Genomic DNA, 17,002 nt, shown 5'->3' with positions numbered 1-17,002 from the left:
GGGGGTGGGGGAAAGAGATGCAGAGAGAAAGACAGATCTTCTGCATTGCCTCTAACTTTCAACTGAATTATAGGAACCGATTTCAAAAATAGCATTCTCTGATTTCCTGGCAGGCTACACGGAAAACCATTTTCACTCTTTGTACATCAGAGTAAATGTGCAGACAGCCATACGAAACCTTTCACCACATATTACGGCAACAGCGCTCAACACTCTCAACCTCTGCTGATCCACTCTCACTCAATTAAGTTGTATTTGTTTCCCATAATGATCTCAGGACAGAACAGACCCCCGACAGAGCTCCTTTGTTACCTGCCAGATGGGGTCCCGTTCTTCAGGGAAGATTTGGAAATATCTCTGTGCCAGCTGTACAGGCGGGAGAGTCTGCAGTTTCAGGTTGGTCCACATCTGTATGAACTTCACCAGGTTCTTGAAAGTGTACAGGCCAAGACGGTCATTCCCGTAGTTGGACAGGTGGGTCATGAAAATGCTGATCTGGTAAAAAAAAAAAAAACAGCCCACATATTAATGCCCTATACTACAGTTCAGCCTCTTATTGGGCTCCTTTTGGGAGTCTCAAATTGAACATCTTAGGCCAGGGTGCAAATTACATTGGGACTGACCCCTAAAAGACTTCAAAAATTCTGGGGTCTGTAAGATAGTTTCATGTTTTTGAAAGAAGTTTTCTTGTGCTCACCAATGCTGCATTTATTTGAAAAAGAAAAGGAAAAAAAGAAATACAGTATAACAATTAATGTTTGCAGGTATGACATCACTTTCTAGGCCAAAGTGTTAGCATTTTAGCACTTCCGGTTCCCTCATCCCCAAAGTAAATCGATTTTTTATGACATAAAATAGATCAGTATTACCCCACTTTTATGTGTCTTGAAAAAGGCGGTTGCTAACAAGTGGCTAAATGGGACTACAGAGGCTGTCGGGAGATCAAACGTCATTGCGCCGAAAAGGTACGCTCAGTTCACTTTTACAGACTCATTATGCTTATTATTGTGCTCCTATAAAATAGTTTAACTCAAACGTCGTCAGAAGCTTAGTGATGCTGACGTTGAAGTCGTGGGACTGTGGTGCAGTTCGTTTAGCCTACCGTTATCTTTTTACTTATGGCTATTGCATTTAGGCTTCAAAATTAATTAAAGTTGTGTTCATCTGTGATAATTATCTTGACGGACAAAAAAAATCTGTTGGTCACAGAGATTGTTTTTATGGATAACCCAAAAGCCTATGGGAAAATCCTATTAATCCGTTTTTTTCTCGAAGGAACGAGTGGAATGCTAAATGTAACAAAAAAAAAAAATCAAATGATCCTTCAGAAATCATTCAAATATGATGATTCGATGCTCATGAAACATTTATTTTTATTAATGTTAAAAACAGTTGTGCTGCTAAATATTTTTATGGAAACTGTGTTTTCTTTCGTGTTTTTCATGATTCTTTGATTAATAACAGCAAAACAAAAATGCATTTATTTGCAATAGAACATTTTTGTAATATTATAAATGTCTTTACTGTCGCTTTTGATCAATTTAATGCATCCTTGCTGAATAAAAGTATTGATTTCTTTGGGTTGCGAGACATTTTGAGATCTATAGTAGATTGTGAGTTCTATGTTAATTAATTAATCTTTTTAATTAAAAGCATCAATAAATAAAATCATTTCATAGTTAATATTTTAAACTATTTTTTAAGATTAATAATTAATATGCTACTCTCAATCCTCCATGGAAATATGGCACATGTTGTGCATATGCAAATGCAATCTGAGAGCTACAGTGTGTACAGGAAAGATTTTCAGTGAATAATGACAACGATTTCTCTTATAAACCCCAAAAGATCATGCCCCAAAAGTCATTTTTTAATTCACACACTGGTTTAGACATGATAAAGGACACAATCAATACTCACTGGGTTGAGGAGGACAGTGAGGAAAAGCTCTCCTCCATTTATGAGCTTGTCCAGCTCTTTCGAGCCTCCTGGATACTCATTGTAAAAAATGGTGTGAGTAAAGAGACCACAGGTCTGTCTGGGTAACACCTGAAAAACAAAGATCTTTCTTTCAGTATGTAATCTCTTCATTTTAATATAGTCGATTTTCAATTGCATTTACAACAAGAGCAAATTATACACATCTGTGACATAAATGTGAACAATTTATTTTTATCATATACTCTACACATGCACTATATTGCCAAAAGTTTTGGGATGCCTGCCTTAACATGAACTTTAATGACATCCCATTCATAATCAGTAGGGTTTAATATGGAGTTGGCCCACCCTTTGCAGCTATAACAGCTTCAACTCTTCTGGGAAGGCTTTCCGCAAGGTTTAGGAGTGTGTTTATGGGAATGTTTGACCATTCTTCTAGAAGCGCATTTGTGAGGTCAGGCACTGATGTTGGACGAGAAGGCCTGGCTCGCAGTCTTTGCTCGAATTCATCCCAAAGGTGTTCTATCGGGTTGAGGTCAGGACTCACAGCCAGTCAAGTTCCTCTACACCAAACTCACTCATCCATGTCTTTATGGACCTTGCTTTGTGTGCAGGTGTGCAGTAATGTTGGAACAGGAAGGGGCTATCCCCAAACTGTTCCCACAAAGTTGGGAGCATGAAATTGTCCAAAATGTCTTGGTATGCTGAAGCATTAAGAGTTCCATTCACTGGTGGAAAGTGAAAAAAATGCACTATAAAAAAATAAAACATAAAAAAGCACGCACCATAATCCCCCCTCCACTTTACACTTGCCACGATGCAGTCAGGCAAGTATCATACTCCTGACAACCGCCAAACCAAAACTTGTCCATCGGATTGCCAGACAGAGAAGCGTGATTCGTCACTCCAGAGAACAGTCTCTGCTCTAGAGTCCAGTGGCGACGTGCTTAACACCACTGCATCTGACGCTTTGCATTGCACTTCATGTAAGGCTTGGATGCAGCTGCTCAGCCATTAAAACCCATTCCATGAAGCTCTCTATTCACAGTTCTTGAGCTAATTTGAAGGCCACACAAAGTTTGGAGGTCTGTAGCTATTGACTCTACAAAAAGTTGGCGACTTCTGTGAACTACGTGCCTCAGCATGCGCTGACCCCGCTCTGTATTTTACTTGGCCTACCACTTTGTTGCTGTTGTTTCTAACTGCTATTAATAATTAATAATAATTCCCATATAATACCACTAACATTTGACCGTGGTATATTTAGTAGTGAGGAATTTCACAAATAAACGTATTGCACAGGTTGCAAACTATCACGGTACCACGCTTGAATTCACTGAGCTCCTGTGAGCGACACATTCTTTCACAAATGTTTGTAGAAGGAGTCTGCATGCCTATGTGCTTCATTTTATACACCTGTGGCCATGGATGTGATTGGAAAACCTGAGTTCAATTATTTGGAGGGGTGTCCCAATACTTTTGGCAATAAGGTGTATTTGACAATTTTGTAAAAGCTATATGCCACAAGTTAGTCTAGCCTATAACAGATTTTAAAATATTATGGAGCTATTGTAAGCTTACAGCTGTATCAAAATCTAAGCAGAAATATTTGCTTTTGGTTATAGAGCAAATGTAGCTGTGGTCCTCCACATGTGTAAATAGAGAAGCATACTGTATTTAGTCACCCATAATACGTAATCTCATTTGAGAGCCATTTTACACTGGAATGGAACTGAATAACTGTATGAGCTCAGTGTTGAAAAATGAAGTACAATAATTGGAGGACGTTCTACCAGAGTTGAAGGAATGTTTTTGCTTGAAAAAAAGGACGAATGATGTGGCCCACACATCTGCATACATGATCTAATTTGACAGCCAGTGATGGTAGAATGGAGATGATTTACACTAAATGTGCTTTTTTAGTCATTCTTCCGCCATTCTGAACGCATTCTTTACATCATGCATGTGTGATGAGACGGCTGTTTCCTCATGCTCGTTTATCGTTCCCTGATATGAACATCGGATAATAACTTTGTCAGCTTGAGGAAATGTCAGACACGTGTCTATAGAGAAAAAAAACTGCAGTTTATGATTCCCAAGATGATTTTTTTTCCTATCCATCGTGGCCGATGCATTCTTACACTCACACAGAAACCGCTCTGTCATGATTCAGCAAGCTTTTGTCATACTCTCTTCTCCGTTGTCGCCTGAAGCGATGCACAAATGATAAAACACAAAAAATAAAAAAATAAAATTGTACTTTCACAAACAGTTTGCCCTTAACCCCCTGCTGGGATTCAAAGCTCAAACCGTACACAAAATAGCCTGGGGTTTATTGTACTGATTCCAGCCAGAATAAGAATTCAACATACAGCTGTACAGGCTACAGCTCAATAAAAATGCACAATCTGTTTTTATCTACAAAAATTTGGGCCTTGGTGCATTGGTCGTGCATATGTTTTGCAACATGTTAGCCCCAGGGATGCAGGTTCAAGTCCCAAACCATTTCTTCATATTTGTCCCACATTATCATCTTCACGTTATCCATTAAATGCATAAACGCTTAGCATTCTTACACTGATGCCACTGTGTACGAAGCCCCTGCGAAAGCGTGCAGGTTTGAGGTGGGGATACTCCTCTGTACTGGTCACTTTGATGCCCCACACTTTCTTCCAGGCCTCGTACAGCTGCAAATGGATGGGATACACTCCAGAGTGATGGGGAGCCACCGCATAACCCATGTTTGTGGGGATGCCATGCTCCTAAAAGGGAACAGCAAACACAAAACATGAATGGTCAAAAATATTGTGCTTCAGGATATGCATTATTAACATTACACCTATGCCACGGTTCGGTTCAGATCACGTTTTTGGAGCCACGAATCGGTTCGGTTTGCTGTGGATTCATGTTTCATGGCAGGGCACCAGCAATAATAACACTAGATTACAATTACAATTTTAAATTTAATAATAGAACTTAGATATATTTTGTTTATAATTAAACTTGTTAACTTTATCTTTATGAACTTTATACATTCAGGCTTCCCTTTTTCTATAGAGCGGTTAGCATACCTAAGTAAACTAAAATAAAATAAATGTCTGGACTGTAGACTAGTCAGAAATAATCTACTCATTTTACCATTATGCTAAAAAAAAAAAGCACATTTATTGTATAAAAATTGATGACACGCACAAGTAAATGTCCCACTTTATCCTTCTTAAACACATCAATTGTATGAATATGACTAATACTGATGAATAAATAGCCCTATAATCAAAGCTATTAAAGAGCAGCTTTTGTTAATACTATAAAGTAGCCACCACACTAATGTAAAAGTTAACAAAAAGTGAAAATAGTGGCATTTTGTGTTTATGGAAACAATAGTTACCAATGCGAATATACAATACGTCATGAACTGTTAATGAAACATGAAAACTTCTCCTGATGATCAGAATGAGCATACCTGCATGCCTTCCCAGCTCACACACATCAAACCATTTACGTGATTTATGGGTACTTTATCTTTATTTAATGACTTACAAATTGACATTATAATGTTGCATGTTCGTAGTTTCTCTTGTGATTTATATACGGAGTGTAACTAAAGAGAGTGTGCTACGAGTGCACAGTATAACGGCTGACAGGACAGGAAAGCGGTTTTCTGAGGTCAGAGAGAAACTTGTTTATTTCATAACAAGCTACAGAAATGATGATGTTGCTGGGACTCCAAGGTAGCATTTAGTCAACCTGGCTAAATGGGGAAACTGGCATTCTTTGTCCTTCCACCATGCAGCTTAAGTGATCGCCCAAGTTGTGTGACATGCACTTGGAAGACAAAAGTTAGTGTATATTTTATTAATGATATTATTACTATAATATTTAGTAAAATACAGCTCTTATTAGTTATTAAAAGTGTACTAAGTTAGTTAATTAAAGTGTACTAATTACTATTTAATCAAATATCAAGGAGGATAAAAATATTTTGTGGCATAAGGCTGGGCGTGTTCAGATCGACATGAGAGTATCGCTGTTCGAACCATGGGTGGTGTATCACGTTTTTTCGGTTTGGTTTGAATATTGTTACACCCCTACAAATTGTGTATGACGTCAATGCAACTGCCATTTGCACTAAAAGTATACATCTCTATTGAAGAGAAAGTATAGTGTTTTTGATCATTTTATGGTGTAAAATTGTGCTTTGATGCCACAATCTGTGTGCATTTGAATGTGATGTGTTAGTTTAAAATTAATTACACCTTAACTTTGAAGTTTGCACATTTTAAAACTGCTGAGACAGCTACTGCCTACAATATCTTGCTAAACAAAAGAGGGAAAAAAAGTCACAAACTCCCCCACAGGACTTGTAGGGAATATTATCTCAAACAGCATGCTTGGATATACCAAATCTTAACCAAAAAATTACAGTAATATACCGTCTATTAAGGCACTTACAATGTGCTTTGAGCCATCCTACATTTAAGGCAAACTAATTCTAATCTTGCAAATATAGTCAGTCCATCCAGAATTTAATGAAACAAGCAAGCAAACTACACAATGCAGCTTGCAATTTTCCAAAATAACTGCTGATTTTCCACCGAATTTGGCTCCAGACGTCTTGTGTCATTACATGTCATTGTGCATTCAGCCAAAGCCCGTTTCAAAGTGTGCCGAATGCACATCACTGTGTTCTGTTTTACTGCAAAAAGACAGATTAACATAAAATTATGTAAAAAAAAAAAAAAGGGGGAAAAAGACACTACAGTACAGAGCCCAGTTTAAAGCAGAACTGAAGACTTTTCTGTTCAGAAAGGCTTTTATGTGTTGATTGTTTGTATTATTCTATATTTTTACTTTTTATTCATTTTTGTTATTTTTCCCTTTTCCATTGTTGCACTGAGATTCTTCGGAATGAAAAGTGCGTTATGAATAAAATAATTTTAAAAAACAATTATTACTACTACATTTAAATTAAAGATAAACATTGAAATTGTATCGTTATGAATTGTTATTTTCAAGAAACCAATGGTTCTTCATGTCAGAAATGTAATAAACATTTGTATTTAATGTTGTCTGTGATGTACCTTTTAATCATAGAAAATGATTAAATAATGTTTTCACGTGTAGTAGTTTAAAAGAAGAACCTTGTCCTTCCTAATTCAAGTAGTTTTCCAACCCAAAAAAGAGAAAAAAGTTTCGCAATATATTTAGCCAAATTTGAAAATAAATAAATAAATAATATACAGACTTAACGGGGTTGGTTCACCCAAAAATGAAAATTACCCCATGATTTTACTCACCCTCAAGTTATCTTAGGTGAATATGACATTCTTCTTTCAGATGAACACAATCGGAGTTATATTAAAAAATGTCCTGGCTCTTCCAAGATTTAAAATGGCAGTGAATGGCAGCACAACATTTTGATCTTCAACCATTTGGGCTGCCATTCACTGCATTATAATGTTTGGATTAGCCAGGATTTTTTAATTGAACTCTGATTGTGTTCATCTGAAAGAAGAATGCCATATTCACCTAAGATGACTTGAGGGTGAGTAAAATCATGGGGTAATTTTCATTTTTTTCATTCTAAGTTGGCTTGAGGGTGAATAAATTATTTGGGGGTGAACTATCCCTTTAATATTCAAGAACACTTGGATCATCTCTCTGATTATATCATCTGTTCTAGAGCTTACCTCCGCGAACTTGCGGTTGAGCAGCATTTGTTCAGCCAGCACGGACTGGTTGTGGAAGAGGTGAGGCTGCATATGACTCCACATGTGGGGGAACCACCAGAACTCCTTACTGTAGGACAGAAGCAGGTCATCTCCAAGATCCTCCTCATCTGTGCCTGGAATATAAGTATACAGACATGAACGATCAACATCTTCAGCTGCCTTTTCCATTTTTTTAAAATACATTTTTTTTTAAAAACCCTCCTAACCAGCTCTTAAGTCACTGGTTAGGAACACACTCGCATAGGAGACTTGACTTACACTCAAGGACACCAAAAGAGTATGTTGTTAGCATTTTGCTAAGCTAACAGTGTGATATTTACTTACCCGCATGGAAGAACTTTCCAGAGAATCCCAAGTTGAAAGTGAAATTGGGCACATGCGTTCGGAGTTCATTCTGCGTCTCCAGAAGTGCCTTTGAAACAAGGAGTTTAGGAATTTAATAAAAGTTGCCAAAACACCCCTAGGTCAGTAAACACACAAAACGCATTCAAAAGAGATACATAGCTAGCATACGCCAACGCACGTATGCGCACAGCCGTAACAGCGCTAGAGGGACAGCGCAAGCATGTCTGCTGTCTGTTCGTCTCCTCTGTTTGCTTCATTACCCTTCTCAGATTTAGCTCTGCATCTGCCTCTCATTTGATTTGTTTACTCTGCTTGTTTTTGACTGCCTGTCTCTCCAGTGTGACTCAATCAAAAGCCTGATTCATATTTAACTGCACAGAGGTCCACAGACAGACAAGACGTCTTTGATTATGTTTGCTTTCTATTCCTTCCCTCGGCTGAACATCTGCATCGGGGCGCTCCAAAGATGAGAGATTCACAAGAAGGATGCAGAAAACTGCATTTGAAATATTCATGCTTGCGGCGAGTCTTTGGATGCCCTTTGAACAGAGTCGTAAAAAAATAATAAAATAAAAAAGAGAAATGGAAAGAGGAGGAGATATTTGAAAAAGGAAAAGCAGAGGTTGGAGTATTTAAAAAAAAAAAAAGACCAACTGGTAATAGGAAAAGTGCTGTCATACCTTGACAAGTTGGTGAATTATATGGATCTACCAAACTAGTTTCTTCATGTTTTCCTTCTGAGGTGCTTTACACAGATTAGCATCATATAAACAGGTTTTTCCTGGAGTCTTCATCTATACCTTTTGTATGGTCAATTCTTCTTTTCCTCAATGTATATTTTCCTCAGTTTAAATTAGTTCCCTTCTGTACATATTTCATTCTATTTCCTCTCTTTCTCTTTTCAAATTTGCACTTGTCCTGCCGACAGTTACCCAGCACAAAAATGATATTTTGCTCCCAACACCAAAAGATTATATTTTTAGCAAAATATTTTTATTTTTTTTAAATACATTATATTAGATGTTAGGGGTGTGATGAGACACTTCACTCACGAGACGAGACACTAGATTGGGTTCACGAGAGCGAGACGAGAACTTTACACAGCACTTTTAAGAAATCCTCAATGACGAAATACATAACTAGAAAAATAGTCTGCAGGTGCATTTAAAATCGCATCATCTTGTAATGACTGCCATTTCAGTTCTTGTCTCCGAGTATGAATTATAATATGCAGCAAAAGACAACACTCAAGCATTGCCACAAACTCAACTGACTGGCTTCTCTTTAGACCTTAGAACTGCAAATGATTAATCTACAACTTATGACCTCCTAACTAAACTCCTTGCAACAAATTGATCATAGATATTAAGCGCAAACAATAAGAACAACCATAATCAAAGTACTATCTCAATAATTCAAAGAGCAAATAGAGACCAATTTTTTCTTCAAGCATTATACAGAGCTAAGAAATGGTTACAACCAGTGTTGGGTAAAAGTTACTTTGAAAAGTAATGCATTACAATATTGCGTTACTCTCTTAAAAAGTAACTAATTTAGTTACTTAGTTACTTTTTAAGAAAAGTAATGCGTTATGTTACTTTTGTGTTACTTTTCTCACCTGGTTTGGGATTGTTTTTTGTTTTTATAACAAAAGTTATATTTTTGTGCAAATGTAAAGACACCAAAATTTAAATAATAAGCCTCAGGCCAAGGTAAAAATGCAAATTCACGCATGTACAGTAGAGGGCGCAGCTCAAACAAACCTTTCAGCTGCGCTGCCATTTGGATAATAGTAGAATAGAACACAGGAAAAAAAGTTGATCACTTCATAATTTTTTTAAAAAACCACATCAGATTAAATGCATAAAAATATTTGTTTCATTTAATATTTAATTATTGGAGGTTTGCATAGTATTCTGATTTTGCATTTGACTGATTTTATTCATTTTGATGAGTACTACAATAACATGTTATTTTACACAATGTCTCTGCACGTACTCCACATGGGGACAGGAGAGCTGTCAGTCAAATTAATGTAAAAAAAGTAACTTGTGTTACTTTTTTGAAAAAGTAACTTCGATATTTTGTTGATATTTTGTTGTAATGTGTTACCCCCAAACACCGGATATAACGCCACAGCCTAGCCTAAGATAGCTTTCATATTGGGAGATTTTCCCCATGCAAAAAGCGGGGTATTGAAACCGCGTTTCAATGCACGCTCGCATTTACTTTCGCTTTCACTTTTATAACCGCGCGTACTATGTGAATAGGGAGCGGTGGTGCAGAACATGCATTTTACAAGATAAGACATTTGTCTGACGCAGAAATCTTGTCATGTGATCAGTGCTGCGAACAGCTCGTGTTGGATGAGCTGATGGAACTGAAGACACTGTCCCGACAGTGGAGGCGTAAGGTAAACAAACTTCACCATCACACTCCATCATGGCAATATATCACACAAGACATCTTTTCACCTCTGCAAAGAATCGCGTCACATTTTATTCTCGTGAGATGTCATGGCATGAGATCTCATCACAACCCTATTAGATGTATATTAGAAAGTTGCATAATTGAATTATTATTATAAAATTTAAATCATAATATTTGATGGATCATTCTTGCTATTTCAACTTCATTCATGTACATTAGCTAATGTACGCATTAAATATTACATTCAAACACAATGTTCAGTATGTCACAAAGATCTCAAAGCATACAAATACATATACGCGATCAAGAAAACATAGGACGTAGTGGCTAATAGGGTTCTATCAGTTGGTCAGAACATCTCTCACATGGGTTCTTACTCGTTCTTAATGTTGAGCCCTGCTTTTGCTGTATACATAAGTCTAAATCAATGGAAGGATTAGCAGACAAGGAGCGGATGAGAGAGGTAATAAGTTAAAGAAAATAGGAGGAAAGCATATTTTTTTAAGGGGACATAAACTGCATGGTTATATGGCCCACAATCCAAGATATTAAGCAGGCTTAAGATATTTACACTTGAGTCAAATTTAAAATGTATAAATATGATTGAACTATTGATAAACTAGCAAACCAATTGGCATTTATTAAAGAAAAATGTCACAAACCGAATTTTCATTCTTCATTTTCAAACAGTACAACACCCACCTTGACGTCTGACACCTTCATCCGCGTGCCCTCCTTCCCAACAAAGATGTCATCTATATCCACCAGTATGTAGCGCTCAAGAGCCAGTGAGAGACGTTTGCCAGTCAAGAAACTCACTGCGTCCACCAGCACCAGTTTATGCAGCCAAAAGTTCAGGTTGTTGCCAAAAAGTACCCGTTGGATGCCATCATGAAGACCCAAATCCTGAACCACGGCTGCATGAAGGGGTCCGGGCCCTCCACTAGCCTCCGTACTCCGTCCCCGAGCTAACAGCACAGGCTCATAGGTGGTATGGTTAGACTGGAAGACAGTCCAGTCGTCTCCAGGTAGGGGGCCATGTTCTACCTCCCGGGCCTTGGTTATGAGCAGCAGTGGAGACTTGGGGTTGACGCTACAGTCCCTTAAACCCAGATTGGAGTGCAGGAAGAGAGGGAAACCCTTGAGCTGGGCACTCTGCAAACTGTTCTCATTAGCCTTTCATGAAGTGTTGGAAGAAGAGAGAGCAGATCAGAAATGATTGGTAAAACAGAAGAAGATCATAATCCACTTTAAAAGGGTCATATTCACATTCAGGTTTTAGCATTTTATTCTTCACTCATTCATACTTTTTTAGTCAGTCATAATTTTGTTTTAATAGACCATTATCCATATTTAATATACTCACGGCTGTGATGTCATAACTTTTTTTCCCCCTTTTTTTTAAATAACCAATTTTTCTGAAAGCTTAGACTTTGAGAGTAATTAAATTCAGCACGAGTTTCTAACTTCCTACTTGGAAAAAATGCCTCCACTTGAAGTGAGATTCCAACTTGGAAAACTGTGTTCAAACCAAGAAATCTGTAGCTTAGCCTAGCATATCCTCAATTTGGTTGCTAAGAGAAAACGTTGTCGTCAAATCAAACACCTGCAAAGCTAATATGTGCTGCTGTTTTTTTCCTACAGTGTTTGTAAAGGTCCAAGAGACATCATATTCAATAATTGGCTTGGGTGTACTGTGAAGGACATTTGCTTTGTGAACAGATTTTTTTTCTTTCACTTTAATACATCAGTAATGTATTGGTCATGTACTTCCTTTCATGAATTAGATGCCCTGTGGTACTAGGGGTGCCAGAGTTTGTTTAAACACCATTCACACTCATCTGTATGCAGCCCACTCTCCTCTCAGGCCAGCTGACCCTGTGAAGCTGGATCAATTGGTGATAAACTGCACACTGAGTAGAACAAACACAATGAGCCTTACAATTTGGAGAGAGGCCTGCATCCTGCTCATCTCCAAACACAGCCATTATTCTGCCACCAGAGGTAGCAATGGGACCCTCTGGAGAATTGCACAGTCCACATGACATGTCTGATTAATCATGCAAATTTTCATCTGTTTCTTTTAGTGGCAACACACTAAAAACAAGATGAAACTGCAAGAGGTGGTGATGTCACTCTGCACTAGGGGAACATGGGTGGAAGATTTTCCACATACCAGCGGCCCGCCTTAATCAATAACTTCCCTGAGCCTCTCCTTCACTCCTTAATCCCATATTCCTGTCTCCATTGTAACAGCAACACTTCCAAGCCAAAGGCTGCTTCAAAGCTTATCAGCATTTAACTTTCATTGACACTGAACAATTCATGAACCATGTTAGATAATTAGTCAATTTCCAAAAAGCTCTTAAAAAGTCTTGTAAGCCACCTTGTTATCAACTGCCAAAACTCCTTTCTAAGGGGGTCACTTGGAATTTCCCAAGTGACTGATTTGAAACGCTATACATGTAGTAACTCTAAGCAGCGCACAAAAGAAATTGATTACAATAGTTAGCATGTTGCTAAGCTAACAACACACTTCTCTAACAAAAACACAGTAAACACATTCTGGGTAAACAATCAATCAGAAAAAAGTATGCTTTGTTTGTAATTGAATGAAATACAAGTAAACTTTGAATCAATAATTCTTTATTTTCCTATTGAGGTGGGGTTTGCTTTTCTACATTGGATTCATGATGCTGCCTTTAAATTAGGTAAAAAGAAGGTATGGTTTACCATCATTTACCAAAAAAAGGTAACCGCCTTCATGTTTGGCATCTTACTTAATGTTAGGTAGTTTTGGTAGTCAGCTCACTAGGTTTTAGAACAGAGCGAGTGTGTTCGGCTTGTGCCGGAGACTTAATATGGCCCCTAGAGATTACGCCAACTCAAGTGCTGGTTAGGAAACTAAAAGGGTTTATTCCAATTACACATTGATTCTATGGACATGGGATTAGGTCAGAAGACTAATAGGAGAGCAAACAAGAGCCTGAACCCACTGATGCATGCAAGCGTAACTAAAAGAAGCGCTGTTGTCCACTGTGATGTTATTCTGTGTGCGTTCAGACATACTCCAACTCTTGAGAGATTTTGCATTAGGCATTTACAGTTGCAAGTCAAGGCTTGGTGTGAAGGTAATTTTGCATGTTCCATCACTTGTGGCAGGGTTTGGTCTGCTTATCCATTTACCTACAGGGTCTGTTATCAGACATGCTTAAGGTTTCAAATCAATGACATCCAGCAAAGAAAGGATGTTAACTGCCTGGACAAGAAAACAGCACTTCCAGCCAATCAGGGATCGAACTGCTCCTGTTATTGTGTAAAGCGCAAAGCCTGGGGTAAAAACAGCTTTGAGGAGAATCGGAGCAGCCTGAGTCAATAAAAATTAACGGGCGCAAATTTTGTGCGGTTCCTTTTAAGATGTGTTGATGTCCTCGCCCTTCTGCTGCAGGCGAGCGAGACTCAAACAGTCTCATCAACTGGCTTAACCCTCCACTAACAATTAGTGTGCAGCACTTAAGATTGTGAGGGTAATAAAAACAGGTCTGGCCTTAGGCAAACAATATATTAGAACTCGGAGAGGAGGTTTACAAGATGGTAATGACAGCCAGCAATGAGTAATAGTCAAATGTGACTCTAGGGCTGATTATTTCCTCATACTGATTTCGAAGAGCAGTTCCCTTACAGAACAAGAGCCAAGACAATCAACAAAGACATTCGCATTCAGTAAAGTGCTATTACTGCAATGTTTAGCATAATGCCCCAACCTCCCTCTGCTGGCAATATTTCTACAAGCTAACATCAGACTCACACTGTGAAATGCCAGTCTTGAGATCGTTTAGTGCAAGGTGATTGACCCACCGGAATTAAGAGTCACATTAACATCCATTAGTGACACGATTTGCTGCGAAAGGTCAGTGTACAAAAACAAGTCTCACCTTGAAAAAGCCGATGATTCCAACGCCATACTCCACACAGTATTTGTCCAGCAACTCTCTGTTCCAGGCATCCAGGTTGACATATTTGAGGATGTTCTCATAGATGACGAGTGTGAATCGACCCCGGTTCTTGTCTGTGAGTGTGGGCATATCGCCCTTCCCAGGTGCGATCTCGGTCTGGTACCGAAATCTCCCAGATTCCAAGATAGCCACAATGTCCTGGCCCAGCTGAGAATACAAGCTCTCCACGAACACCAGCACCACAGGGTCAGTTCGAGACATGTCTGCAGGTTTGGCGGTTCTGGCAGGCAGCACCCGTGCCGACGGAGGGGAAGGAGTCGCCCGGGGATCTTCCCAATCGGCAGTACCTTCTTCTGGGACCACCATACCTCCGACTCCTGCTGGTTCGAGCTCCCGTTTGACTCCATACAGGAAATAGGCTGAGATGAGGACACTGACCATGCAAAAAAGGAAGAGCAGCAGCAGGCTGGTCTGCAGCGTGAGCTGACGGAAGAGCCGCCTTACACGTCCACACATCAGCATCATCACCTTGCAACCACACCAATTAGGATAGACGCAGTCCTCTATTTACAAATCTTTTGTATGTTTTTTCCAAAGAGACAAGAAAGATATGTCGAAATTGGGCTTCTCCTTAATGCATGTGCTCATGTCACCATTGCAGAGGGTGGCGAGACTGGGTTGGGCAGGGGACGGCATGGGCGAGGTGGGCTTCCACTCTCCAGCAAGGGATGTGCACTGCCCCCACATGCACCAGCGGCCCCCTGCCCAACACCCCTATGCCCCTTCTCTACCCTCTCTGAGTCCTTATCTCCTGATCCCGTGTAGAGAAGATTCTGGGTTTCCGACTTGGTGAAGGTGGCTTCTTGTTTTTCGTCACTGGATGCTCTAGACAGATCATGCCCAGAGCATTCTGGCCTCCTCAAGTTTACCTATAAAGAAAACAAAGTGTTCATTTAACAAAAGTACACATTAACTCAATGCAATTTTTGCAAAAAGCATCTACTCCGCACCATTTTAGTAATCAATTATTTTACTTCTGGACAGAACAACCCTTTTAGTTAAAGGGTTAGTAGACCCAAAAATGAAATTTATTTCATTAATGACTCACCATAATGTCGTTCCACACCTGTAAGACCTCCGTTCATCTTCAGAACACAGTTTAAGATATTTTTTATTTAGTTCGAGAGCGTATGCAAGTGTATGCACACTATACTGTCCATGTCCAGAAAGGGAATAAAAACATAATCAAAGTAGTCCATATGAGACATCATTTAGTTAATTAGAATCTCTTGAAGCATCGAAAACATATTTTGTTCCAAAAATAACAAAAACCACAACTTTATTCAGCATTGTATTCTATTCCGTGTTTGTTTTCAATCCTCAAATAAAGATTCAAATGGTTATGAATCAGAGGATTGATTCATGATTCGGATCGCCAATGTCACGTGATTTTAGCAGTTTGACACGCGATCCAAATCATGAATCAAAACGCTGATTCATATAACCGTTTGATGTCTGATGTCACATATGGACTACTTTGAGGATGTTTTTATTTCCTTTCTGGACATGGACAGTATAGTGTGCATACACTTGCATACGCTCTCGACCTAAATATAAAATATCTTAAACTGTGTTCTGAAGATGAACGGAGGTCTTACAGGTGTGGAACGACATTAGGGTGAGACATTCATGACATCAATTTCATATTTGATTGAACTAACCCTTAACTCAAAGGTGCAACTGTGTATGCAAGGGCAACACATTTTGACTAGACCACACCAGCAACTCTTGCATTACCCCTCACTGAATGTCGGCTGCAAATGCCAAACCCACATGATGCCGTGGGAGCCCTACAACCTGGGTTTCTTTTCACTGAATACCAAGAACGTCTAGAGAGGCATTTACAAAGGCAATGCAAGGATTATGGGATAATGGAGGTGGCTTGTATTGATTAGTGAGGGCTTTAAAAGTGATCCTCACTATCCTTCATGCACTTCAAAGGGCAAAAGTCATTTAATCTTTTCATCTTAAATGAAGGGTTTAGTGCAAAGTGTGGGACAGGTGAATGAGTCGAGTAGGATTCGGATTAGCACTAACCAAGTAAAGACCCCTGCAGAATGTGAACAGAACTAATGGTGATTGCAGGAAGTAGTATCGAAGGTAAAAGGTGAGGGCAGCCATTAAAGGGGTGGTTCTGTGGTATTTTTCTAGGCTTGGTTGTGTGTATGGGGCACAGTATAACATGGCTTAATACTTCTTTCTTTTTTTTAAACGCCGTATTTTTCTTATATTTGACCTTTATCCCACACCGCTGTCTCCGCTGTCCTTTGAACGGCTCGTTTGCTTCCTGCTTCTATGATCTATGGTCTTAGATTGGTTAGATGGCCAAATGTAGTTTCATGTCAAGGACAGGTTGCCAGAAACGCCACGCCCCTTACCATTACGGGCAGAAGTCACATCTGGGGCAGTGTTTATGCTAATAGCAAGGGTTTATGATGTCACCAACCCGGAAAAGAAGCTCGTTGTAGTGCAAACCGGCCGTTTTTGTACGCAATAAACTGCCATAACTTTAAAAGACAATATCTCTGTTTGCATTGA

At 39.0% G+C, this 17,002-nt stretch overlaps 1 protein-coding gene across 3 annotated transcripts in view; it reads right to left on the bottom strand.

The window, feature by feature from the left end:
• ndst1b (N-deacetylase/N-sulfotransferase (heparan glucosaminyl) 1b) overlaps positions 1-17,002 on the bottom strand; it is a 124,645-nt gene that overhangs the window by 24,128 nt on the left and 83,515 nt on the right. For all 3 annotated transcript variants that reach the window (XM_067424750.1, XM_067424748.1, XM_067424749.1), the window contains 7 exons: positions 14,384-15,333; positions 11,151-11,624; positions 7,998-8,085; positions 7,632-7,786; positions 4,518-4,703; positions 1,921-2,049; positions 313-495 (listed from right to left, as the gene is read on the bottom strand). In XM_067424750.1, the coding sequence (XP_067280851.1) occupies positions 313-495; positions 1,921-2,049; positions 4,518-4,703; positions 7,632-7,786; positions 7,998-8,085; positions 11,151-11,624; positions 14,384-14,929 (1,761 nt within the window). In that variant the 5' untranslated portion in view covers positions 14,930-15,333. The remainder of the gene's footprint in view (positions 1-312; positions 496-1,920; positions 2,050-4,517; positions 4,704-7,631; positions 7,787-7,997; positions 8,086-11,150; positions 11,625-14,383; positions 15,334-17,002) is intronic.

Source organism: Pseudorasbora parva, chromosome 18 (assembly GCF_024679245.1).
Source record: "Pseudorasbora parva isolate DD20220531a chromosome 18, ASM2467924v1, whole genome shotgun sequence".
Lineage (NCBI taxonomy): Eukaryota > Metazoa > Chordata > Actinopteri > Cypriniformes > Gobionidae > Pseudorasbora > Pseudorasbora parva.
Note: the sequence above shows the minus strand (reverse complement) of the source record. Positions and strands in the feature narration are given on the sequence as shown.